Raw genomic sequence first — 27,218 nt, forward strand, 5'->3', positions numbered from 1 at the left:
AATTGCTATGTAAATAGAGGTTAGAGAATTCTAACTTTATTTGCAGCACTCTTGCCAAGCTGCAATTCCCAGGGCTATTTTTCAGCAGCCAGACTCACCTCCCCTGGCCAGTTAAAAGGGTATCAAACATACAAGGAGCTAAAACAAAAAAATATTCCTTCCAGTAGCACCTTAAAGACCAACTAAGTTAGTTCTTGGTATGAGCTTTCGTGTGCATGCACACTTCTTCAGATACCTTCAGATACCTTCAGATACCTTCTTCAGATACAAGGAGCTGCCATCCCTGTTTGCTCTGTTTGCCGATATTGTCTACTACCCTTCCCTAACACCTCTCTTTACACCTCACCCACCTGTCTCCCCACAGCCCACTTCAAGCCCCTCACCTCCTGCTCCACACCTGCTTTTTAAAGGAGAGGGGAGGTGCTTCACAGTGTGGCTTGCTAAGTTTGCTGGATTTGAGTTAAATGCTTTGCTGAATCAGAGCCTTTGGTTGTTGCTTAGCAGCATACCTACTGACCAGCAAGGGCATTTTGTTCAATGCATTTCTACTCATGACCTTCGTGTCTCTCTATTCTGTTTTATGTAGTTAATTATTCACAAATTGAAAGTGAATTCTTCCCAAACTCAAATCAATTAATGATCTCTTTTTATGTTACTCTGCATACATATTAATGGTTCTGTTCCTTATATTAGAATGCTTCAAGGCACCAATTTTTAAATTTTATTTTAGTCTTAACATGATCAGCAACTATTTTTGACAATCATGTTCTTCTGCCTCGAACACGTGGCAAGCAGAAAGTCTGCCGGCGATTTTTTAAAAACAAACAAACAAGGAGATACAAGTGATGAGAAAAAACTTTATCTACTTATTTGCAGCATAGCTTTTTACTGTACTGTACTGTACTGTACAAATATAGGGTCAGTAAAAAAAGAAAATGGAGACCTGGAAAGCCAGTGATATGGGCAGATGCATAAGAGGGCTTGTACTTCATGAGGAGGAGGAGCAAGACTGATTTTGGACAGAGAGTCCGTCTCTGTAGCACAGAAGGGAGCTCTGTATGGAATGAGAAGACTATGAAGTGTTTCTGAGAGGGGGAGGTGTGCATTGTAGCACCATGAATAGGCTGTTTATAACCCAAGGAAACCAGTCCCTGGGGTCATATGCTGGACAGTTTTGGTCTGTTCCAGCAGTGTCATGCTTGGCATTTAATGAGCTAGTCTTTTATATCCAAAAGAGATGTGAATTTGGACTGGCGAAGAGGCTGATGGTAGAGAGTTTGCCTTCAGCCCTGGTATGTACCAGGCTGTACCTCATTTCCCCTAAAGAGACCATAAACTGTACTCTCCCAGGGTTTGTTTGTTCTGCTTACAGGTCCAAGATTCTTTTTTGGGGTAAATCTGGGTTGTCTTTTCTCTCTAAATGCAACTTACTATTGTTCTTGTATAAATGATTATCCCCTCATAAACAAACAAGCAAGAGCTTTGTTATGCATAGTATAGGAACATCTGAAGGTTTCTGTTAGGGTTGCCAACATTCATACCAGCCCTGTTCCTGACCATTTAACTGCAGTTTAATGAGCAGAAATTTAACAACTTTTCCTGGCAAGGAGGCAAAAGTAATGAGGAAAACTCCACTTGGTAACATAGCCTCCCCCACACACACCAGGCTGCCCCTACCAAGAAGGGAACAGGGCCCTTAAAAGTTGGCAACCCAGCATTTCAACATGTCTTACTTGCAATGTAAGTTATGAAATGAAATGAAATGTATGTCCCTACTACTATTTGATTTGCACAATACAGTACTAACAAAACAGAGAAGTGGAAGAAAATGCTGAAATTATGGTTTGTGGGACACAGCCCAAAAGAAGCATCCCCTCCCCCAAAGATGACCGAGGAACTGATTCTGCTTCTGTTGGGATTGCTGAAATGCAATGCACCTGAGTCTGCATTCCTGAATGACTGTCTCAGGTGCATAAGTAGTGGCCTTAGGGCTTTGTGTGTGCGTGCCTGCGAACGTTTAAAATAGAAACAATCAATCTGTATAATGAGGAGCCTCTACTGTAGCTTTCCCAGATAATTCCAGATAATTTACCGCAAAAGTGTTCTTGTTTTACAGCCCCACTGACTGTTCATGGTTTAAATGACAGAGTACTGTCATCAGCATGTTGCTCTTTATGTCAGACTTATCTGCTGCTGCTCCTATACTTTGCACACAGATTCTGTTTTACTTTGTGATTAGATTCCTTTCAGTCTTCCTTCCCAGCCGTGCAGCCTTATTACCTCTTCTCTCTTAGGCTTTTTCTGCAAGCAAAACAATCTGGGTGATTATGATGAATGCATTTCAAACACCTTCCTTGTCTCCCTTCCTCCGCCACCTCTCAAAACTAATGGGTGGATCTGGTTAGTTTTTCTTCACTGCTTTATAGCTACAGCCTTTTTGCAACTCAAGACAAAACAGACACCTGCCACATGTATTGGTTAAAATGGTTTGTACACTAGGATGTTTTCCTGTTCCTTTAGCCCAATTAAAATGGACGTGAGCAGTGATAAAACGTGGTTGTGCTGCTATACAACTCCCATGCATTTTAAAGGGCCTTGCACAACAGAGCCTCTCTATCCATTGTGACATAATATGTTGGGAGATGGGGGATCTGTGTATCTCCAGATTTTGTTGGACTCCAGTTGCGTGGTGCGTGCTGTAGTCCAGGAACATCTGGATGGCCTCAGGTTTCCTACCCCTGCTCTAGAGATAGTCTCATGAGAAATTAGTGCTAGAAATTACTTGGTTAACATCAGGCAGATCCATCAGGTTCCAAACATCTTAGGAAAAGTCATCATTAATGATTCTGTGATATGACATACGTAATTGCATTGGACCTCTCCAAGAGACCATTTTCTTAAGAATTTCTTTTCTGTGCACATTACCTGTTGATAATCCACACATATTGTTTAGCTATCTGTTAACCTGAAAATATATGCACCACAACTGAGATGTTACCCATTCTACAATTTGAACACAGAGTATACACACTACATGAAAGTTTAGTTAGGGTTGTCATATGTCCAGATTTTCCTGGACATACCCAGAATACTGAAGTTGAAAGCAGTGTCTGGGCAGAAATTGGTGAAATGTCCTGGAAAATCCATATGGCAACCCATGGCAGCAGTGTCATTTTGCTGATTTTTCTTAAAAATAGTTTAAAAACGCAAAAAACACACAACAACTTTTGTGTTTGGATTTTCACCTTTTGAAATGTGGCAACCCTGATTTAGACATCTGCACAGTACAGGAAGGGTATGCGGTGGAATAAAGAGCTCTCCTCTGAAAAATTAGTAAAAGCGACAGTACATTTCTAAAATACTGGGGCTCCATTATGCTTGAAAGTTATGTTTTCCACCTGGAGACATTGCCATCTAAAAAAGGGAAATGTGGTGGTTAGGGTTGCCAACTTCTCTTTGGACCTGGGCTCCTCTGGACAGATTTCTAAAGGGCATATGTGCTGCTGCCCAAAAGGGCCTGTTTCTTGTAGCTACCAGCTCTGCCTCTGAGAGTTGTGGCCAGGTTTCACCCGCCCATGAGTCCAGATGAGGTGACAGTATCCCTGGGGGCAGCAGATCCTGATGTCAATCTTTCTTGCCCCCTTGTTCCTCATGTATATCTTCACTCACTCCATCTTCCCTGATAGGGAGGGAGGAGACACAGGTTAGCCTCAGGCTGGCCCTGGTTGTGGAGGCCAGGAAAGGGGTTTGAGAGACAAATCGAGCACACAAGGCAGTTTATGTAGGGAAAAGTGGTACCAGAGGTACTGTATCCTTGTCCAGGACATTGAGGACTGTAAAAGAACTACCACCTCGGATTGTGCCTGGAAACTAACCTGTAGTCCAGACCAGTGCAGTTCTTCTAGCACTGCACAAACTCTGCAGTCCATTCCTGACCACTAACCAAGAAGCTGTGATTCTGGACCAGCTGCTGTTTCCCATTTTCAAGGGAGGAACCAAACAGTCTGGCTGTAAGGCTGACCATGGATTTCATACACCCAACTGTTACAGACTTGTACAGTTACTTGTGACCCACTGAGTTAAATGTAGCATTGTTGTTGTTTAGTCATTTAATCGTGTCCGACTCTTCGTGACCCCATCGACCACTGCGCTCCAGGCACTTATATGCCTGTTGTCTTTGTCCATGGAGTTTTCTTGGCAGGGATACTGGAGTGGCTTGCTGGTTCCTGCTCCAGGTGGATCACGTTTGGTCAAAACTCTCCACTATGACCTGTCCATCTTGGGTGGCCCTGAACGGCATAGCTCATAGCTTCTCTGAGTTATTCAAGCCCCTTCGCCATGGCAAGGCAGTGATCCATGAAGGGGAAATGTACATACCACCTATTTTTTGTGACTACTAGGTGTTTGACAAGTTCTCTGTATTATATTTCTGCCCCCCCCACTCCCAGTGAGTTTCTTACTCTCCCCAGTACCTAGATAACACTAAGTTATCAGCTAAAATGGCAATATAAGGTCAGCTATGAAGGAAGTGTGGGGACGCGGGTGGCGCTGTGGGTAAAAGCCTCAGCACCTAGGACTTGCCTATCGAAAGGTCGGCGGTTTGAATCCCCGCGGCAGGGTGCGCTCCTGTTGCTCGGTCCCAGCGCCTGCCAATCTAGCAGTTCGAAAGCACCCCCGGGTGCAAGTAGATAAATAGGGACCGCTTTCTAGCGGGAAGGTAAATGGCGTTTCCGTGTGCGGCTCTGGCTCGCCAGAGCAGCGATGTCACGCTGGCCACGTGACCCGGAAGTGTCTCCGAACAGCGCTGGCCCCTGGCCTCTTGAGTGAGATGAGCGCACAACCCCAGAGTCTGGCAAGACTGGCCCGTACGGGCAGGGGTACCTTTACCTTTACCTTTTTTATGAAGGAAGTTTTTTGTCCTTCTCAGTGGGTTCTGGCAGGATTTACACTACCAAATTATATAAAGACAATATACTTGAGGAAAAGGTATTTAATAAAAAAAACCACCTAATTTACTTAAAAACTTCAAATAATATATGCATATGGCCAGTGCTATTTTTCTAGAAAAATAGGTGCCAGAACTCACCATGAACACATCCCTTGTTCTCTTAGAATGGCAATGGTGCCCACCTGAGAGGTGTCAGAACTGAGTTCCAGCTGAAAAAAGCCCTGCATATGGTATAAGTGCATAGAATAAAGACCAAAAATACAAAATTGTTATCGTTGTAATTAACAAACACATTTTAAAAACTTTTTAAAGAGTCATAATTGAGCATTTCCCCCTTATAAAGAGTCTTGCTCAAAATGATTTTATATAATTATGAAATCTACATAAATGTATCACATCTTTTAGGACACGCTGTCCTTCCGAGGCGATAAACACTTGAAAATAACAGTGATTGCAGTTTAATCATTAATATTAACATAGTAACTGAAAACTATCAACAACTAAAAACCTTCAGGCATATCCCATTACGGTAATTAATCAAGTGCAGACTGGAATAAAAACATCTTCAGAGATTTCTTTTAAAACATAAATAATGAAGCAATAGTACGTGTTTTCATGGAGAGGAAGTTCCAAAGGTGTGGGGACAAAAGGTCTTATATCTGTTACCCAGCAATCTAACAGCTCCTAGTGACGGGCTGGAGATCAGGGTGGTCCTTGGATAACCTGATCCCAAACTGTTTAGGGTTTTAAAAGCCAAAGCCAGCACATTGAATTGACTTGGAATCAGTGCAGAATAGGCAGGGCTGGTCCACCCACGAGGCAAGGGGAGGCAACTGCCTCAGGCAGCAGGATCCCACAGGGGCAGCAGATCTGGCTTTCAATACATAGTCTGCTGCTGCCGCCGCCATCTCAGTGACAGCAAAAACTGTGCTGCACTCCTTGGAGGCTGAATCTGTCATCTCCTCAATAGCTCCTCCTATGCTGGCTCTAGAGTGGCCTCCTGGCGAATAGAAGGGGCTGCTGGTCTCCTTCCCCCATTGTTCCCAATGTAAATCTCCCCCCCCCCCCGGATGTAGAGCTTCACTCACCCCTTCTTTCCTAGCAGAGCCCCCCACCATTTTGTGGTTTGCCTTGTGTACCTAAATGTCTTGGCCTGGTCCTCAGAATAGGTTGAATATGATCTGAATGCCTAGATTAATTTGATGCATAGCAATAGAAAAGATTGAGTGCAATGTTAAAATTGACTGAAAAATGTACTTGCACTATAGCAGTAGACATTATTCCATCCATGCCATCACATTTTTATGCTTCAGCTTGATCACTGAGGTCTTCTGATGGGGCATAGGAGGCCAACCCCAGTTCAGCTGGCCTTCACCACAAACTGAGACTATAGTGTGGCAGACCCTGACCTGCAGAACTCCTTGCCAGTAGAGGTTCAGCAGGAGTCATCTGCTCGCTTTTAGACATCTTCTGAAAAACAGGCTTTTTGAACCTGAGATATTTTTTTTGCCAATCAGCTGGTATGCCTGGTGTTTTTCTTGTTTTTATTATAGTATTGTATTTTTAGTTTGTATGCTGCCTTGCAGTATTTTATATGAAAGTGTGCTTATACATATTTAAACAAAATAAATAAAAAGTGGTATTCTTTTGTCTGTGTATTTTAATATTGTGCAAGGAGGCACTGTGTTCAGTGGACGAAGTGACTCAGGCCAGTCCTTACCTCTCAGTTTAACCTACCTCAAAGGATTAAATTAGAGTGAGCGATGGGGAAGATCTTGTATGCTGCTTTGAATTCTCTGGAGGAAAAGTGGGATATTATTTAATAAATAATATGCCTGCTCTATTTTCTCGGGTCAAACAGGTCTTGCCAGGTTTTGAAGCACTATACTAACCATTAAATAAGCATTATGTTTGTCTGAAGATGCTAACAAGATGTGTGTGTGTGGGGAGGGGGTAGGATTGTGTATCCCATGCATAGACAGTTTATTATGCCACAGGGGGAGTGTGTGTCCCATTGACACTTTAATCTCAGATATATGTGTTGTCTGTCCCTAAACTGTGGTAAATTAAACCACCCTGGACCAAAGTGCAGGCATCACTCTGCCACGCCAGCTGCATAGTTGTAAAAAATCCTGATGTGACGGAAAGGTTAACAGAAAAATTACTGAGGGAATCATAATGATTTTAGAAAGTGTGACCTACAAATGCTGGCATAGTCGGTGTCAATAATGACACACAATCAATGCAGTGGGAAAGGGAAATCCAGGCATATGGAAAGAGTGATAGTTCTGGGCCAAAGTTAATCTTTAGTGCTGGAAAGCAACTCCTTTGGCATAATTAAGTGGACTTTTCACAAGCCCTTGCAATAATGTACCTCCATTAAGGGTCCATTAAGGAAGTTAAATAAACAAGTGTAAGGTGCAAAGTCTCGTTAGGAATTAAAAGGTCTTTCTAACTGTAAGCGGTAGCAGAAGGTGCTTGTTCCTGCTTCTTGCAGCTTGGAGTGGGAGCAGCGCTAATGGCTTGGAAGACACACACATGCCCACCCCCCATGAGATTTGCTTAATGGCACACATTCAGGAGTTCAGCTAAGACAGGGGGGGGGGCAAACATTTTTCAAAGAGGGCCAGATTTGATGAAGTGAACATATGTGAGGACCGACCAAAGTAGTTGAGCTTTTTAAAGGATTTTACCCCAGGAAATAAATTGCCACAGGGTCTGGGGCTGGATTAAACCGACCGGCGGGGCGGGCCAGATTAAGCCCCCAAACGGACTTTGGACATGCCTGAGCTAAGACATCCAGATGGTGGAACGTGCAGCGCAATGGAAGACACAAAGCAACGTAGGTACATCTCCAGCTTTGAAGAGAGGCTAGTGGTCTTCTGAGGTGCATGTAAGTTTTCCCCAGGTTTAGGTCAATTGGCATGTTACAACTGTAATTCTTACTGTGTACTAGGAGAGTGATGTGGTTTTGTACAGAAAAGCTCCAAGTGCAGCCAAAGTGGGCTGTCTTCTGTCCCTCATTTCCATGACAAAACTGTTAAGTCTAAACAGATTGTTGCTTGGTGAACTGATGCACGTGTACCGTTTTCTGTAGGGCTCTTAAGGCAGAAGGGATTGCACCGCCTGTGTAGTAATCAGGAAAATGCAAATATCCTGGAATTGTTGGTGTGGAGATATGGGTGGAGAAGTAGAGTGGGCATCTTGCTGCATATTTATTTAGTGGAAGATATATGCATTAAGTTCTAAGTTGCAGATATGAAGCAGCCTAACCCCTTGACTTTTTGTTATCTAGTTTGTGATGCTTGCAGTCTGAGTTATATTGCGAGCCCACACGCTAAACCCTGTCCTTGGAGCCTACCTGCCAGGAATGAGACATGACAACAATGTATGGGCTTAAATGAGGCCACAACTTTATCGAATTTCAGGTGTAGGAACCTTGGCTTAGGCCTTGGAAGGTATCCCTCTCATAGGCTGAGGATGTGCAGGGCAGTCATGTGTTGTGGGAGGGGCCTGTAAAGTGTGAACTTACACAGTGTGCCTTCCCACTTCGCCAAAGCTGGGAGTTTGACTGTATGCTGCCGCTCCAGCACCAGTGACTCCTGCAAGCAACCCTTTCATGAATCCTGCTGCCGCATGGGGGTGCATGCAGATGCTACCCCCATCTCAAAGATAGACTATAGAATACCGACCAAGGCCTAAAACCGCCAAAGTTGTGACAAATTGCTATGGGGAAGGCAAAACCTGCCAATGCAGGGAAATTCCTTCCCGGTTCTGAACACAGCAACCATCTTACAACTATAGCAGCGCCTGCTGACCTAGGAAGCAAGAGGTTAGCCTGCAAAAGAAGACCGTGTTGTATTTTAGGGAGGGTTGGGTGGGTGAACCTGGAAAGAAAACAAAGTGAGCCTGGGCCTAAGAGGATTGGCCTTTTTCCGACCCTCGCCCTGCCCCCAGCCTGCAGCCCATTGACCCGCTGAGATGGGGACGGGGAGGTGGCAACCCTGTAGCCAAGGTGGGTGGCACCCTGGTCCCAGGAACTGCTGCGTGGTGTCGCAAACCCTGCCCCCCTCTTGGAGGGGGTGAGCAGTAATTGTGTTCTGTGAGGGCAAAAGAGAATATCTGGATAATTTTCATGACTGGGTTGCAACAAAGTGGCCTTGATGGTAGCTGTCACTCCTTTTAAGTAGGTCTGTGTGACAACGAAGAGCAGATCATGGAAAATAAATGGTGAGCTGGATCTCACAGGCACAAAAGATTATTAACTGGCCCTTCACTATATAGCGTAGACGTGGTGAACCTTTGGTCTGCCAGGAGTTGCTGAAGTACAACTCCCATTATCCCTGTCCATTGGCCATGCTTGGGAGTTGTAGCTTAGCAATGTCTAGAGGGCCAAAGGTTACTCACACTTGCCTTACAGAGTGAAGGGTTGCATTGTTCCCCTCCTCCACACACCCACACTATGTAGTCTCCGTTACGATAGTTCACAGTAAAGCACTAAAGATTGTGTACACAAATTCAGTGTTTTTTAATTCATTACCTTGGTAGATTGACTTAGAACTTTATTTGGTCATCATTATGTCTCCTTTGGAAACTCCTCTGTAAGAAAGTTAGGATGCCCATCACACACCATGTTAATACAGTCCTACTTCTTGAAGTCCCAGTGCTGTGAACAGTCAAGATAGCATGTAGTTTCTGTGGAAAAGGCAGAGTTTGCAGATCTTCATCTCTGAGATACCTGGACCACTTTGGAATCCAAAATAGCTTGGATCCAAGGCAGTCTAGGGTGTAGCTGCCTAGCTCCGAAGCTCTGGAACAGTGTTAGAATCTTGGGAAGTCTCCTAAGGTGTTCTTAAAATATATATTTTGTAACCTTGTCCTACTTCTTTATTAACTGAAAACACCAGGCACAAAAGAGGCAGGAAGTAGGGGAGGGATTCTGTGACTTGCAGTTCTAGCTGCCAGTCAAGGTATGACTTTTACCAGGTCTCTCCTTTCACTTTCAATTGCACTGCTTTTGGGAGGAACTCATCCACCTAAATCCTAACCAATTTTTTGCTTTGTGACTTTAAGGCAAATTGAGCAGTAAAGAATCTAGGACTTTGTAAAGCCTCAAAGACTTGTTTTGTTCATTCCTTCTGTTTTGATTTTACATTATATTTGAAAATCAATTAAAAATGCAAAAAATATACTGGTTTTATTCAAAATTCCCTAACCTCTGTATCTATCCTTCTGCAAATGTTTCAGGGAATGTACCTTAAGGGCACATTATGTGACATGTTTCTACAAAGTACTCACAAAACCATAGGGTAGGGCATCAGACCTTTTAAAATTATTTCAAACTTGTCATCTAATGGAGGTGAATTCATGTAGTACTGTCTAGCAGATGTACAAGGGCACAGCTATAATTCTTTTGTCTATGGGAAAATATATGTAGCTGTGCCCTTGTGCATCTGCTATGCGGAGAGCTGAGCCCTCCAACCCATTTGAGCTTGACATCTCATTTTAATTTAAACAATCCCAAGAGAAATAGCAGGAAGCTAAAGGGGCGCATCCAGCAGTAATTCATTGGTGACCTCTAAGGCAAATGCTATTAAGATCATAGCCTTGTAAATGAAACTGGAGGAATTTCTGCAAGAGGTTCTCTTCTGCCTGTGGGGTCTTTTGTGGGCCACAGTGTCAGGCCATAGCATTTTGCTGCCTGAGGCAGAGTGGCAAAACAGCACCCCTCTCCCAAGTCAAGGTGCCTAGTATTCAAGGTTGGTTGAAACAAAAAAATTCCTCCCAGTAGCACCTTAAAGACCAACTAAGTTAGTTCTTGGTATGAGCTTTCGTGTGCATGCACACTTCTTCAGATACACTGAAACAGAAGTTGCCAGATCCTTCTATATAGTGAGAAGGTGGGGAGGGGTATTACTCAGAAGGGTGGTGGGAATGGGTGATTGGCAGATAGCTGTGATGAGCCTGTTGACGACTCTTAACGACTGCAATAGGTCTTACAGGAAAAAGCAAGGGGTGAGAGGTGAGGAGGTGAAAAATGGCTTTGTCATGTATAATGAGATAAGAATCCAATGTCTTTGTTCAGACCAGGTCTCTCCATGGTTTTAAGTTTGGTAATAAGTTGCAATTCAGCAACTTCTGTTTCAGTGTATCTGAAGAAGTGTGCATGCACACGAAAGCTCATACCAAGAACTAACTTAGTTGGTCTTTAAGGTGCTACTGGAAGGAATTTTTTTGTTTTGACTATGGCAGACCAACACGGCTACCTATCTGTAACTGGAAGGTTGGTTGAGTTATTTTGGCACCTGGAGCAGAAAATCCCACAAGTACTTCTCCCTGCCCCACTCCCTGGCACTAAAAAAATTACCATAATAAATTAAGTAACTAATTTGTTGCCCATTTATGATTCTCTGTCAAGTGCTGGGGCTGGCCCAGCCCATCATTACATAACGGGTTGCTAGCCTAGCCAAGTGGCTGAGATAAGGAGCAGAGGGATTGCAGACTTCTGGGTCTGGGTAGATAGGAACAGAGAATTTGTCTACTCCACATATTGTAGACCTAAGGGAAGGGTGTGGAGCAGCAGCAAAGCCAGGGGGAAGTTTTGGCAGTTGTTAGATTTGCGGGGCGTTAGCTCTGTTGAGCCTAAGGCATTCTGAGCCTGCTCAGAGCACCTCTGCATACATGCCAACTGCCCCTCCTTCTGTTCTAGCCCCTGGTAAGTGCCTATTTTTGTTTGGTTGGGGAAATGCCTTATTTGAACTTTGTCAGGGGGAGTTCCTAGATATGCCATCCTTTGGAGTTTCAGCTGCCTACTCCAGGTCTGCAGAAATGGGGGGGGGAGGGGGGACTCATCTTGCCTCTAGCATGCATCCATGTAAATTAGGGTGGTGAATCCTTTTTTAAAAAAATCTGTTGAGGGTCCACATTCAGTGGGGGGAGGCTCTGCAAACCAATGGTGGGTGGGTTAGTATTCAAATCTGTGTGAAGCTGGAGTTGCCCCTTTTCTTTCTTTCTGCCACTCCTTTCTCTCTTCCCCCTTTCCCTTCATTTTCCTCCTCCTTGCCACCTGCATGGTGCTTATGCCAAGAGCCATAAGTTGCCCTCCACTGATGTCAAAGCATGCATGTGTGCACCAAGGTCCTGTGCTATTTTACATACACACACTGCAGCTGCTTAAGGTACATTTTTGAACTGTTGATGCCATATTGCAGGACATTTTTAACCAAACAATCCAACACCCTGCTGATTTTTGGTAGAGTTGGCTGTATGTTGCTTTGGGTTGCCCTGGCCAAGATAAAGCAACTAAGAAATATAATAATAATGATAATGATAATAATAATAATAATAATAATAATAATAATAATAATAATAATAAATAAAAACAAAAGCAGTAGATCTGGAGTAGAGCTTTCAGCAATGTGTAATTTCATCTGTAAAATGTTGCCCCTAGCAACTCTAGAGTTCTACAGTTCTGCCATATAATCGCCAACCATTGCAGAATCAAGCTCCTGTTCAAATTAAGCCCAGAGTTCAGGGTTTTTCAATTTTCTGAGAAAAAGGTCAGCATTTGGGGGAACAAGATATTGAGCCATAAGCTTTAAGGAAGGTGTTACATTTGTAAGCTAGAGGTTTTGGCACCCCTTTCACACAGTTTGAGCACCAAATGCTGGGTCACACTTAAGAAGACCTGCGCTACAGGAAGGTCTTCTGGGGCCGTTTTATGTGGTGAAATATTCTTCTTTTGCAGAGATAAATTCCAGCATTGATCAAAATGTGCATTTCATCACTTGTGAAGTGCACCACATGTATTTAATTTATTTTATGGGTGAGGAAGTTGCCGTGTACCTCAGCTTCCCATGAAGTGTCCTGGTGTCTCACAGGAAAAAGCCAATGCTGTGTGAAATATCTGGGTAGAAACTGAGTAAAGGAGAGATCTGGGGCAGCAGTTTATGCATGAATGTGACAGTACTGGTGAATATGTGTCAGTGTACCCATCACAAGTGCCATTGTTTGTCTGACTGAGACTTCTTCCACCAGAGGATCTCCTCTTTCAACATTTGTTTCCTTCCTCTAGGGAAGGAGGGAGGAGACAGAAGGGAGGAGAGAGACTCTGGGCATTCTCTTAAGTTGCATGTGGTCCCAGTCCAGTGTCTGCTTCCTGTTGTTCATTATTCTGCTGACTGGACCTGCCTTCATTGGCAAAGGTCTCACTCTCTGGAGGCAGCTGTGTGTCTTTCGGGTCTTGCCTGAGAGTGGCTTGTGGAAAACCATGTCACTTCTGAGACATGAGGCGCATATGCAGGTCAGCAGCATCTCTTGCCCCTCTTCACTCTCTGGCAGGTGTCCAGCCCATGAGAGCTTAGCCAAGGGTAAGATGTTTATGGGGAAAATATGAGGAAGTTTTGAAAATAGCTGAATGATTCTAAGGGGAACCAGATGCTGTGAGGCATGAAGGAACAGAGATACGTATTTGGGAGATTGAGAATGACTCAGGAAAGTGAAGGGAGGTGATCAAAGAGTAAGAAGAGTCCTTGCTGGATAGACTTGAGTGGGTAAAAAAATATAACTGAGGGATGCAGAGAGGTATCGAGGTGTGTGGTGGCATGGTAGTGGAAGAAATGAGATTAAGCAAGAATCTGGAGGAAGCAATTTAGCAGGAGTGGGAGAAAGGCAGCAAGTCCAAATAAAAACATTACTTCCCACCCCCATCCTCAGAGAGTCTGTAGTGTGTCCACTCTTTAAAAAGCCAACCTTGGACCCAATGGAATGCAACAGCCATTGGCCAGTTGCTAACCCTGCATTTTTCTAGATGGTGGCGAGGGTAGTGGTGGAGCCGCTACAGCTGCTTCTGGAGGAGGCAAATGGTCTAGATTCATTTCAGTCTGGTTTCACATCTGAGTTTGGGACTGAACCAGCCTCTGTTGCCTTGATGGATGACCTTTATCAAGAAAAAGGTAGGGGACTGCAACCCCACTTCTTTTGCTGCATCTCTCAGCAATTGATTCTCCTAGCCTGGTTCTTCAGGCTGGTTATTGGGGGCACAGTGGTTCTGTTCTTACTTGCAGGGTCATGTCCAGAAAGCAGCATGATGGGGAGACTGCTTCTCAGGCCCATGGCAGTATACAGTCCTGGGGGGCACTCTGTTCTCCCCAGTGCTGTCCAACATCTATATGAAGCCATTGGGAATGGTGGTTTTGGGGCAAGGTCTCATCAGTATGCTGGGGAGGCCAAGCTCTGTTTCTCCATTACATCTGACTCAGGAGAGGCTGTGAAAGAGTGGTGGACTGAATGAGGCCAATAAGATGAGTCTGAACCTTGTGAAGACAGGCCTTGTGGGAGAACAGTTCTCACATCCAGGCAAAAGGCTAGCTTCCTGTCATGGGTGGGGTTGCACCCCCTCTAAACAAACAGGTCCATACTTTGGGGGTACTCTTTGAGTCAGTATTGTCACTTGAGGCTCAGGTTGCCTCTGTAGCTAGGAGTGCCTTTTATCAACTTTGCCTGGTACGTCAGTTATGGTCATGCCTGGATAGGGATAACCTGATCTCTCTGGTTTATGCACTGGTAGCCTCAATATTTGATTATTGTAACATGCTGTATGTGGGGCTGCCTTAGTGTCTGGTCTGGAAGCTTCAGCTGGTGCAGAATGCTGCAGTCAACAGTAGTTTGGTGGCAGGAACAGACTACAGTGGTACTTCGGCAGCACAGCCACAGCAGGAGGCCCCATTAGCTAAAGTGGTGCTTCAGGTTAAGAACAGTTTCAGGTTAAGAACGAACCTCCGGAACAAATTAAGTACTTAACCCGAGGTACCACTGTACTGCCAACACATGGCGCTGGTGTTAAAAAGACCCGCCCTGGCTTCCTGTCTGCAACTGGGTCAAATTAAACAGGGTTCTTGTACTAGTGTACAAATAGCTGAATAACTTAGGCCCAAGGTATATTAAGGCCAACCTTACCCTGCATACCCAAGTTGGTCACTGAGGTCATTGTGTGGGGGGAGCACTATTAGTGGTTCCCTATGGGCCAGAAGGGACGCGGGTGGCGCTGTGGGTAAAACCTCAGTGCCTAGGACTTGCTGATCGCATGGTCGGCGGTTCGAATCCCCGCGGCGGGGTGCGCTCTCGTCGTTCGGTCCCAGCGCCTGCCAACCTAGCAGTTCGAAAGCACCTTTGGGTGCAAGTAGATAAATAGGGACCGCTTTCTAGTGGGAAGGTAAACGGCGTTTCCGTGTGCGGCTCTGGCTCGCCAGAGCAGCGATGTCATGCTGGCCACGTGACCCGGAAGTGTCTGCGGACAGCGCTGGCTCCCGGCCCATAGAGTGAGATGAGCGCACAACCCTAGAGTCTGGCAAGACTGGCCCGTACGGGCAGGGGTACCTTTACCTTTACCTTATGGGCCAGAAGCATGACATGCCAATGAAGAGCTATGCCTCCAGTGTTGTGGGCCCAACTCTATGGCACGCCCTCCCACATCTGGGGCACTGCCCCTGTTGAGTTTGGATTCCTGGTCAAAAATCTTTAATTTTTGTTTATTGGAGGTTTAATTATGTTTTTTAATGTTGTACATTGTATATTTTATTATAAGCCACTTTGAGACCCATGTGGTGAAAAGTGGCACATAGTTTTAACAATAAATGAATAAATAGTGCCCTCCTTTGGCTTTTCGAGTCCAACTGCTGAGTGGTGTGAGAAGAAAACAAGACAAATAAAGGGCAGGCATGTGTAAGATGTTTTGATTTGGGTTGATGAACTGATAAGTGAAAGGAAGTGATGCTTGCTAGCTCTCTACTAGTCTGTTTACTATATGTTTCCAGTAGAATAATTCATCCTTGGGTTTTTATTTAGCTTTTGACAATATCCTCTTGACTTGAGACACCCTATAGTGAGATCAGTATCCCAAAGGGAGTCTGTTGCTCTGTTACTCCTCCCTCACATCCTACTCAGCATGGTCCCAATGTTTATAGTAGAAGAAGCCTGAGTCTCTATTTGAGCAGAGAGTACCTGGATCAAACTAGGTCTAGCCCTGTGGAGCTGGGTCCCAGTTCTCTTCTAAGTGATTGAGATGTGATGTAGTTTATTTACCAGCCATTAAAGCTCAGCTTGGGTAGTTAATTTAGGTGGAACATGTTGATAGGGCTTGGATTGAACGGGCCCCAGAAATGTGGAACATTATTTTTAACATTTACCACCACCCACAGCTGAGAGGGAACAGGCTTTTATTAAAAGAATGTGTGATTAATGATTCACAGACAAAGCTGCAGCTATGAAGGTTATACAATGCAACATGCCCCACATCCACACACACACACACACACTTACTTTCTCTCTCCATATGCAACCCACCACAATAACCAAAGACCAAACCTATCTCTCTGCCTATTATACAGCACTGAAGAAATACCATGGTGATGAGCTTGCCAGCAAAAGATAGGAGGATGGTAGAAATATAGATAAGTGAGGGGATAACTGGCGGCATAGGCACATGTCAAGCAGGAGGATAGGTGATTGACAGAAAGTTGGGTGTCTTAAGTTAAACAGATGGCAGGATGTGAATCTGTGAATGTTGGAGGGAGTTTGAGAGGGTGCATTCCTGTTTAGCAATGATCATATGTGCAATAAATTATCACGTGTAACTGCACAAGCTCATCTTTCATGCCTTCTTACCCTTGTCACACTTTTCCATCTCTCTGTAATCTCTCCTGCTGCCAATAGTCTAAATGTAAACTGTAAGCTTCTCAGGGCAGGGGTCTCTCTCTGTTAAGTGAAGAATACCCTGATGGCACTATAAAAATGCATTATTATTATTTTGTTACAATGACTTGTCTTTGCTTGCTTGAACTGTACAGGGTGTGGATTCAAAACTCAAAAGCATATTCCATATCAGATACCATTAGAAAAGTGTGGCTGTGTTGTCCAATGTTGAATTCATTCTTTCGTATTAAGGACATGTGTGTGTAGGGAAAAGTGTGAAGCTTGGGTGTACATCACTGCAGACAGTGATTGTATACATGTTTATTTTGCTTCATGTATAAGTACTGTGAAGCTGTGTGTGGACAGGCAGTGAAATGTGTTTGTGCAATAGCCACATGTGATGTCAACACATGCTTTTTCTGACATGCAGGTTCTTACAGTGTAAGGGTAATGCACGAAGCGGCTTTTAGGGTGTGTGCCTGCTGCTGTTCTATCATGAAATTTAGCAAGGATATAATGCAACGTTTATTTATAATTGGAACCATGGTGTGGAGGGAGACTTGAAGCTTACCCCCCCCCCACTGTGATCCTGATCTGATCAGAGCAGTGTCAGATTTAGGGTGCTGCAGGTGGTTTTCTCTACATGGGGTGCCAAGCTGGGGTGTGTGCAAACATTATGGGTACAGTCACCAAAAGAAATTATTGTGGAAATAAGGCATTTTTGGGCGGCGGGGGTGGAATCTTGTCCTTGCCCAGGGTGCCATATTACCAATGTCTGCCCTTGATCAGAGGCCCTTGGTGCTAACTTCTTCCCACTGTAAATATGCAAGGGGGAAGATTGTGATTACGGTGAGGCAAAGGATCAAAACCCTGCCCCCTTGATACCTTGGTGCCAATTTCACGCAGCCCCCATGTGCTGCCCATTTTTCTTTAAAAATTTATAATCTTCCATGGCAGGGCTAAGTACATGTCAAATGTCCCATCTTGTTTGGCTCTGAAAAACAACAGGGTTGCCTAAGGCAAAGAAGTACCGTATTTTTGTTTAAATGAAATGTAACATTGATTAAAACATTGTTGTTAACTAGTATACTTCAAGCCAATGTAGCAGCAGCTCAGTCTTGTTGCAATAGCACAGAGGGCTTTCCCTACCACCACAAACCAGAGACCTGGAGAAATCCTGCAGCAAAGTCATTGCCGCAAGAGGGCTTGTATGGCATGGTGTGGTGTAGGGTTGCTTGAGTGTTTGATGTGGGAAGTAGGGTATAAACCCTACCCCCTTGAAGGTCACTGGGTAGGCCACTGTCGGAGTGAATTGTCCCACTGCAAGGTAAAGGAGAACAAAGTTACATAAAGGAGAACCCTATAATGTCATGGAGTACTCTTCAGAGATTTTACCCAACTCCATTGCAATATAGTTACACTGAAGAGAGGCAATGAGTTCAAAGGAACTGGGTGCACTCAGCAACATGCACCAGTCCCAAGTCACCAGATTCTTCCAATATCAGTGCATGAAATCCTGTAAGTTTAGCTATCTTTATCCTCTGACTTGCTAGGCGAGTTTGGTCTCGTTTCTGTGCTCCTGAGGTGCAGCTAGGGCTTTCTCACAACAGATCAATAGAGAATGGCAGTGCCAAGTTGTTCTGCATCTGCCCATAAGTTGGTTGCCCTTGAAAGCTTCATAACTGAACTTCCCAACTGTTTTTTGTAAGCAGCCTGAGCTTTAAATTCTCTTTATTATTGCAAGCACTCTATTTAAAAATAGGGTGCTTTGCCAAAACCCAAGTATCACTGTAGCTATTCACAAACCTATTTTGTGTCCATTTTACACATTCTTATATTGTTTCTCTTTCTCTTCTTATGATTGTTTCCTTGTGTTGTAGATGTAGAGAGCTTGCTTGGTCCTTGCTCATGGTCTTATGATATTACCACTAATCTGCTTCCTCATTTCCCCCTTTGCCTCTCTACTAGGTCCAGCATCTTCAGCCAGCCTCCCCTTATAAACTCATGCATGCTGTTATACATTTCACTGCAGAAGCAGCTGCTTGCTACTGAGCAACTTGGATACGCCCTGCTTAGTTTTCCACATATTTCACTGACTACATTTTCTCTTTGGTTGCAGGATCAGAAAAGGAATTTCCTCAGGATCAACAGGGAAGGGCCATGGAGCATCGGGGCTCAAGCATGGCCAAACGTCTGGCCACGCTACTCTCAGGTCTAGTGGAATGCATGTGCTTTGCAGGTGTCATTTTTGGATGGGCATCCCTGGTGTATGTCCTCAAGGATATGCACTACTTTGAGGATCTGTGTATGTCTGCAGCTGCCAATCAAACAAGCAATGTCACAGGTAAGATCAGATGGTGGGGGTCTGCTTTTAAAGGGAAGTTCTGAGTTTATACACATACTGGGCAAGTTGGGAGTCACAAACAGCTGTATGGGCAGGACTGCACAACTTGTAATCCCACCAAGCCAAATGCAGACTGTTGTTCATGTATTGTGAACTGCCAGATGCTTGATAACCCTGCTTTTGCAGGCAGCAGAAACCAAGGAGTTTTACCAAGCCTGCGGCAGATAACCATGCATAGCTGGTGGGCTACATTCAGCTTGGTGGGTCACATGTTGAGCAGGTCTGGCATAGGGAGTTAGTTTGGAACTGCACAGAGATTGGGTGTGAGAGTGTATGAATTATGGCAGAGGTGAGGCACTCCAGAAGTTGTTGGACTCCTCACTCCCATCAGTCCCAGACACCATGGCCAATGGAGAGGGATGATGGGAGCTGGAGTCCACAAAAGGTCACAGGTTCCCTGCCCCTGAACTCATGAATGTGTTGAGACATTCATGCTGGTTCAGAAGTACCATTGGAGACTGGCTGGTGTGGTCCATACATCATCCCGAGTTATGCCCCTGTGAGTACAGCACTCATTTTATAGGTTTTCTCACTGTGATGTGAGCACCTCATTGCAGGGATACAAACTTTCCTACCGTGCTCCTCTCATGCAGGCTTTGTGGCTTGGAATGGCAGGTTTGGTTCATCTGAAAAAAGGATTTCAGTCTAACATACTGAGTGGCAGCTGGAGCCCATTCTGCCTTAACAGATGTGCTCCTTAGCAAGCACTCCACACCGCAGGCTGGTACACTTGCTTGTAAATAATTCTTGCGTTGCATTTTGTGAATGGGTAGACTGCAAAAAGTTCAAGGAACAGAACAGGGAACATTTCGGGATGTGGAGGGAAAGTTGCTGTTTCCATGTCCTGAATTGAAGGCTGGAAGGGGAGCACTGATGTAGGTTCAGTCTAATGCAACACCAAATACTCCCCAGGACATGCCAGGCTTTCAGTGCCAGGGCTCAACCATAGTAATAAAGTGAGTATTTTTAAGTACCCGCAGGGTGCCCTTTCAAAACATTTAAGTAACTGCAACCATTGCCAGCACTTAAGGAATCTGAGGTTAAGGGCTGTCAAATGAGAAGCTGTGAAACTTTCATCAGGAGGGTTTGATCCTGGCACCTCTCCTTTTGGAAACTGGGTACTGGCTATGAACAATATGGTGCTAGGGGTTTGCTTTGCATGTGGGACAGGGTGTGTTAGGCTGGGAGACATACAGTAGATAAAAATCTAAAGTAAGTTGAGTCTGAGCTCTGCACACAGTAAATATGTGCTTGGGGGACTGAATTGCATTAGGGACCATATCTGAATTCTCTGTCCCTTTGCAGACTGCAGTGCTCAGGATGAGCAGTTTTCCCTCATCTTCACCATTGGCTCCTTCATGAACAACTTCATGACCTTCCCAACAGGCTACATCTTTGACCGCTTTGGTACCACAGCAGCACGTCTGCTTGCCATGTAAGTGTTGGGGCACAACCTCTTCTCGTTTTCCCTGCTTGGAGCTCTCTGCCTTTTCTGTGGAACTGAAGCAGGATTGCTAGCGCCTGCCATTAAAGAGCTCCCCTGCCTTTAATAGTCATGTAGTGGGGAGAAACTGGGCAGCAGTGAACTCTTCCACCACCACAACCCTAAGAAGATGTGAGAAGTGGAACCTGCTGAATTCCACCCTGCAATGCAACACTTAAAATCCTTTATAGATTAAGAGTGAGTAATCCTAGACTGAAGTAAGTTCACTCTCTGAAACTTGATTCAGGGACTGAAGTGTTCTGGAGGGTGGGTCCTAGGGTGACTACTCACATTGCTGGGGGGGGGGGGTCATGCATCACCAAAAGAGGAGCAAAGCAGACATAAATCTGCACAAAAATTCCCCAACATTTATTTATCATTTAAAATGTGATGCCTACCTGTAGTCTGAAGTGGTTCAGGCCATTCTCACTGTCTGTTCTTCCAGTCCCTTTTTTAGGTGGGATGGGTGGAGTCCCAAACACTTGGCATATGCTGGCCAGAAAGGAACTGTGATGGTCAGAAATTCACTTCTATGCACATTTCTATCCCTCCCTCCTGCCTGATTCTTTCCTTATCTTCCACCCATGCTCTTGTGCATGCTGTCAGACAGCTAGAATGATAAAATGCCTGTTATCTTTAACAGCCCAGACTGCCTCCATATGAGTACTGAGAAGTTCCTCTTGACTTAATACTAATCTTCACATAACTCTAATAAACAGCTTGCTGCTCCTGTCAAGGGGGAGGTTATACCCAAGGGAGGAAGGTCAGAAACTTTTGCTAGTTTTTGCATGAGGCCTCTGCAGACTGCTGCATCAGCCTCCCTCTTATGTAATAAATGAACAGGATATGTAACCGAGTACGCATGCATGCACATTTTTAGTTTGCATTGACGTGTTCAGTTTCTGAAAGACAGCTCCTTCGTCTCCTCAAATTTAAAAAAGTTTGACTGAAGCAGTGAAGGGGAGAGCAGGCTGACTGGGGATAGATAGAGACTCACAGGATGAGCAGGATGTATTAGAAAAGTAACTAGCAGCTGTCCATGGCTTGGAGGGCCTATTCGTAAGACTCCTTGAGACTGTGGCAGCTGCAGTTTTTCATCTGGCAGCTCTGACTTCTATTTGGGCTGTGTACAGAACTAGCTGCATAGCAAGTGTGCAGGCATGTGCTGGACACAGATTGGCTAGGCTGTGGGCAACAGGTATAACGAGCTCCTGGACTTTTTTTTAAGATGGAAATTGGAAACTTTTGACATTTTTTTACCTAGCTGCATTTGAATTTGTAGCAGTTTTCACACTGAAACCACTGAGCCTTCTACCACTCAGGGCTTCAAAACCAATCTAATTTATCCACCTTGAGGGTGGGGAATAGAAGTGATGTGCTTCTTGAGTCAATATTACCTGAAATAAAATCTGAAATGCCCGTATACTTCACCTGAGCCGATGTTTCGGGGAAGATGACAGGTTGTTCTACACTCCCTATCAGTTGATAGTGACAGGAGAACAGGGAGACAATGACACTTCCCCCTCTCTTGCACCATAAAATGACTGGGTGTGGTGTAGTTATCAATGGAAATGACTGGCAGGTGATTTAGGGCAGACAAAATAAAATGATTCTTCACACGGCACATAATTCATATATGAAACTCACTGCAGAACATGCTGATTATACACAGCACTGAATCGGACCAGTCAAACCCCTGGTGATCATGCCAAATTGTGGGGAGGGCAGTTTCTGGGATGGGAGGTTAGTGAGCCTACAGCAGTGAGGTGTCAATATTCAACCTAGCCCTGTTATCTGATACAGATTTCATTTATGATCAGCTGCAAACAGGGAGCCCTTTGCAGTGCCTGTTCTTTGAGCTGGATACCCAAGTGAAGCAATGTTTATGCCAGCCTATGAGGCAGGAAGTCCAAGGGTTCCTATGAGCACACGCAGGAAGCTAGTATTTGCTGTGGCTGCAGTTTGTGAGGTTCCTTAACTGGCTGGGCGTATTAATGGAGTGGGCAAAGTCATGCGGCTCATGTGAGTGAACTGATCAGCCATGTGGGCAGGAGAGTAGTGCTGAGGTGGCTCTTTTGGGTCCTTGCCCTCTTTCCTCGCAGGGCACGAGGCCAACTAAGCAGAGCTGTGGAAATGTTTTCCTAACCTGGTGTTATCTGCTTGGTGTTATCTAGTACAAAAAAAAAAAAAAAATGTTAATGGGTGCAGCATTCCAAAAACATCAGAAGACTCCCCAAGGGGAGGATATGGTTAAAATTGTTTCTCCACAGCTGCTTAAGTTCCAATAGTTATCACCCACCCAGTGCCATTTGCCTTTTTTAAAAGAAGAACCTGTATATTAGAGACAGAAGACAAACATAAACTTTCATGTAGTTTGTCTATCAGTATCTGAACTAAAGCTAAACTAGAGTTAATGCTCATTCACATTCTCATGTGGGTGAGTATAAGTAATAAATCATCATCATCATCATCATCATCATTCTTTCTCTCATAACCCTAAACAAAAATGGAGGACAATTTTTAATGATCCAACCAGAGGCGGATCTTGGGGTCTCAAATTTCAATGGCACCCTGTGTGACACCAAAATTCGGTGCCTCTTGCACTCCATTGTAAATCCTAGTTGTGGTGTCCTCGGCAGCGCCTCTAAAACTCCACACCCAGTACAACAGAACTAGTCACACTCCCCTAAATCTGCCCCTGGTCCAACTCCCTCCAGGCTGTGCCTTTGCCTGAGTCTCTCCTCTTTTCTAATTTCAGTTTCTATTCTGTTCCTCAGCATGGTTTCCTTCATCTTTTCCCCACCGGTCTATTTCTATTTTCAAATGATCTCTCAATTCCAATCTCCATCTTACTGATTCATCTTTCTTCCTCCGATGCCCATGGCTCCCACAGCTGCCTGCCTGTCTACCAAAAGGATGGGAAGCTGATGGATGCTCACTGTGTCTGATGGGGGATGAAGGGAGGAAGTAGTTCACCTTGCTGCCCACGTGTCCGCAGCCCAGTGCCCATTTGGTAGCTCAGGGCATCTCTTTGTCTTCCAGATCTGCCTACACCACTGGTACTCTCCTCATTGCATTTTCCTCAGCAGGTGAGTGTTCCTGGATTAAGAGCTGGGCTTATTTAGGTAGATTTGTAGGGGTACAAATTATGGACACAATAGTTCCAGTGTTAGGCTTGAAACTGTTGGGAACTGTTGCTGTTGTCCTTCAGAACAATCAAAGACATGATACTATGTTATGTTGCAAGCTGGGTCAGCTTGATGCAGAGTTGTATATGTGAAAACACCCATCCAGTGCATCTGGTGGGGTAGAAATGATTTTAACATATACCTAAGTAAATACATTTTGTATGGCTTTGTGTGGAGGAGCAAAAGATGCCTGGGTGGGTCTTCATATGGGGAAGGGGTGTGTGTGTGTGTGTGTGTGTGTGTGTGTGTGTGTGTGTGTGTCTGTCTGTAGTGCGGACATGAGTTTTAGAAGTGTGCCTTAGCAACACCTATAATCAAGGGATGGCTGTAAATGTGGAAGAGAAAGGGTGTGTGTGTGTGTTAAGTACACATGTATGATGTGATGTACAAGAGTTTCAATGTCTATATCAATGGCTACAGGGAGAGAGAAACCATGCTACTATAGCTCTCCATCTTGAGAGACGTTCAGTCTTTGTGTGTTGCTAGATAGCTGTCAGTCCAATAATATTATTATTATTGCTTGTGTAGGTCTCCCAAAATTATGCTGGATCCTCCAAATATTTCTAAAGATTGGAAAGGGGAATCATATGAGGTGGGATCTTAACTACAATCTATATTTGTAGTAAGTTCCTGTTTTGCCTCTTTCCACACACTCCTGGCATGTTGTGCTAGTCTTTCTCAAATGCTAAACACCAAAAAGCAAGTGAACTGGATTCATCCTTCCCATTGCTGCATTCTGAGCCCCCTGAGCTGGCATAGAAATTTAGAATAGCACAGTGTGCTGCCCTGTATTAATATGTTGACTGGAGAATTCTGGGAAGAGATGGCTTGAGGAGTACGAGTTCCTTTTATTGCACTGGAACGTCTCATTTTCAGTACTGAGCTGCTTCTGTGTGCACACACCAGCAAGATTGTAAGAAAAAAAAGAAATTTAGGTTCAAAAGTAGAGGAGAATGCAGCACTAGGACTTCTGTTTCATTTGTCAGGATGACTAATATTCTCTCCTTACTCTGGCAAATTAACAAGGTGATAACAAGGCTTTCAGACATTTTGGGGCCAGATAAACAAAGAAGGAAAAAGAGGGAACCAGTAAAGCAGAGGCTGGGTACTTCTTTCCTTTCCTTGGATGGGGTTCCTACTTCATGCTAGATAATACTTAATTGCAAGTTTCTTTTTATTTCTAATTTAATAGCTAAAGGCTGATTGGGGATGTGAACCTAGGTCTCCACAGCCAAAGTTCAACATGCTAATTATTACAACTTTGCTGACTCACTTTTCTATTATTGCCAACTGGTCTTAATAATTTGGGCATTGTGCTATGTACTGCTGCACTGTGTGTGTGTGTGTGTGTGTGTGTGTGTGTGTGTGTGATATATCTAGGGGGATGTTGCTATAGGGCAGGGGTGGCCAGCTCCCAAAGGACTGCAATCTACTCAGAGTTAAAAACTGGCAGTGATCTACCCCCTTTTTTGGGGTTCAGGTTGAAGTTGCTGAGCTTTTTTTAGGGAGGAGGAAGGTCCGTTTTCAGGGGTTGTTGATCTTCTTTGGGGGGGAGCCAGTTATCTACCAGTGATCTACCACAGACATCCAGTGATCACCATCTACCTGTTGGACATGCCTGCTATAGGGATTGTTATGAGTTCCTGCAGTTCAAAGTTTGCAGTGGCACCACTGCTTAGAGTGATGTGATGCCCAGCTGTGTCTTGTTTTATGAGCATGGTAGGCCTATGTTGCTGATATGCCCTTCCATCCATTTTTCTTCCGGTACAGCCACTGCGCTGATGCTGTTCCCAGCACTGACGTTTCTCTCTGTCGGTGGGATCCTCTTTATCCTCACCAACATGCAGGTTTGATGCTCTTCCCTCACACATCCTAATGGGGAGGGAGCTGGGAGAGGAAATTCTTTACAGGAGAACCTTTGGGGCACTCTGTCCCTGCCTCCATACTCTAACATATTAAAGTTCACCGGCAACTAGGCCCTTTGGCTGTGATCTGCTGACCCCCTCCAGGAAAGTAGTCAATTTGCTTTGAGATCTTATTTGTCTCTCCAGGTTGGGAATCTGTTTGGAAAACACCGCTCAACCATCATTACCCTCTACAATGGGGCCTTTGACTCTTCCTCTGCAGTTTTTCTTGTCATCAAGGTTAGTGACTGTTTCCTAAAGAATTAAAAATTGCCACACTTAGGAAAAACAAGCACCAGAATCCTGTGTTGTGGGCTTTCCTCCTAAGAAATGATGTGTGTTATGACAGTGCTTCTTCTTCCTCTAAGATGTTGAGTCAGCAGCCTAGTCATAGAACCCTCAGAAATTTCACAGGAAAGGGAAGTTTGGACTCAAGCATTGCCACCTTTTTGTCCCACCTAACTTAATAGCATTGATTGAGCCACTGGCTAGCTCTTGAATGGCCTGAACTGGCAACTGGTTTGGACACAGAAAGAAAGAAAGAAAGAAAGAAAGAAAGAAAGAAAGAAAGAAAGAAAGAAAGAGTCCAGGATGGGAGATGATGGGGGGAAGGGAGGAGGAAAGATAGTGATTTAAGTGGGTGGAGGGAGAAGAATGAGGAAAAATAGAAAGACAGGAAAACAGGGGGATGGAGAAAGATTTTGAGATTCCAAAAGGTCCCAACTCCAGTACTGTAGATACATTTTCAACCTCTCTGGTCAGAAAAATTCTACAACTCTCTGACATCATGTGATATGTCTTTCTTATTGAACATCTGGGTGTCTGCATGGATAGAATTGGCAAGTGCTAGGTATCTTATTCCTCTAATCTTTGGGGGCTTCTAAATTGGATTAACTCTCAACATTTAATAGCAAGAACATATGCAACACATTTGTCTCCTCATCCCCACCTGATTAATTTTCCACTTACATAATGATAAAAAACACTTCCTTTAGAAGCTGTTGTATTATGCTTGTACCGTAGATAAGCTAACCCATGCCTTTTCAAGAGCATTAGAGTAGCAAACTGCTGGTCACTTTTGCTGCAGGACATTGAAGAATTAAGTAGGCTGCTTGTAGTGACCCTGAGACAATTTGAGACTATTAATCCGATAAGTAGCTAAATTGTATGTGAAGGGTCATCCTTGCGCTTTCAGCTAATTCCTAGTTAGGTCATAGCTGAAGGTCAAGGCCAAATAATAAGATATGGCACAGTCACCTGTCTTGTTATTCCAACACTCTTTGTCTTCCCTGTGAAAACCAGCATGGGGCAGCTGTGAGCTAGACTCAGTACACACCATACATTGAAAGCACAATTAAAGCAGATTTCCCCCCCTCCTAAAGAACACTGGGGGCTGTAGTTTAACCCTCAAAGAGCTATAATTCGCAGCATCTTTAACAAACTACAGTTCTTGGGATTCTTGGGGAATCCACTTGGAGTGTTCTTGAACTGCAAGAAGATCAAACCTATCCATTCTGAAGGAAATCAGCCCTGAGTGCTCACTGGAAAGACAGATCCTGAAGCTGAGGCTCCAGTATTTTGGCCACCTCATGAGAAGAGA

The 27,218-nt window shown here is 44.4% G+C and overlaps 1 protein-coding gene across 9 annotated transcripts in view; it reads left to right on the forward strand.

The window, feature by feature from the left end:
- SLC43A3 (solute carrier family 43 member 3) overlaps nucleotides 1-27,218 on the forward strand; it is a 42,406-nt gene that overhangs the window by 4,134 nt on the left and 11,054 nt on the right. For 4 of the 9 annotated variants that reach the window (XM_028738649.2, XM_077933104.1, XM_028738667.2 and 1 more), the window contains 5 exons: nucleotides 18,759-18,983; nucleotides 20,349-20,478; nucleotides 23,569-23,615; nucleotides 25,485-25,561; nucleotides 25,766-25,858. In XM_028738649.2, the coding sequence (XP_028594482.2) occupies nucleotides 18,800-18,983; nucleotides 20,349-20,478; nucleotides 23,569-23,615; nucleotides 25,485-25,561; nucleotides 25,766-25,858 (531 nt within the window). In that variant the 5' untranslated portion in view covers nucleotides 18,759-18,799. Of the gene's footprint in view, nucleotides 1-7,579; nucleotides 7,842-11,503; nucleotides 11,664-13,181; nucleotides 13,318-13,757; nucleotides 13,903-18,758; nucleotides 18,984-20,348; nucleotides 20,479-23,568; nucleotides 23,616-25,484; nucleotides 25,562-25,765; nucleotides 25,859-27,218 lie in introns of those variants that run through there. The other 5 variants (XM_028738631.2, XM_028738677.2, XM_028738640.2 and 2 more) reach the window with 5 other exon arrangements.

Source organism: Podarcis muralis, chromosome 1 (genome assembly GCF_964188315.1).
Source record: "Podarcis muralis chromosome 1, rPodMur119.hap1.1, whole genome shotgun sequence".
Lineage (NCBI taxonomy): Eukaryota > Metazoa > Chordata > Lepidosauria > Squamata > Lacertidae > Podarcis > Podarcis muralis.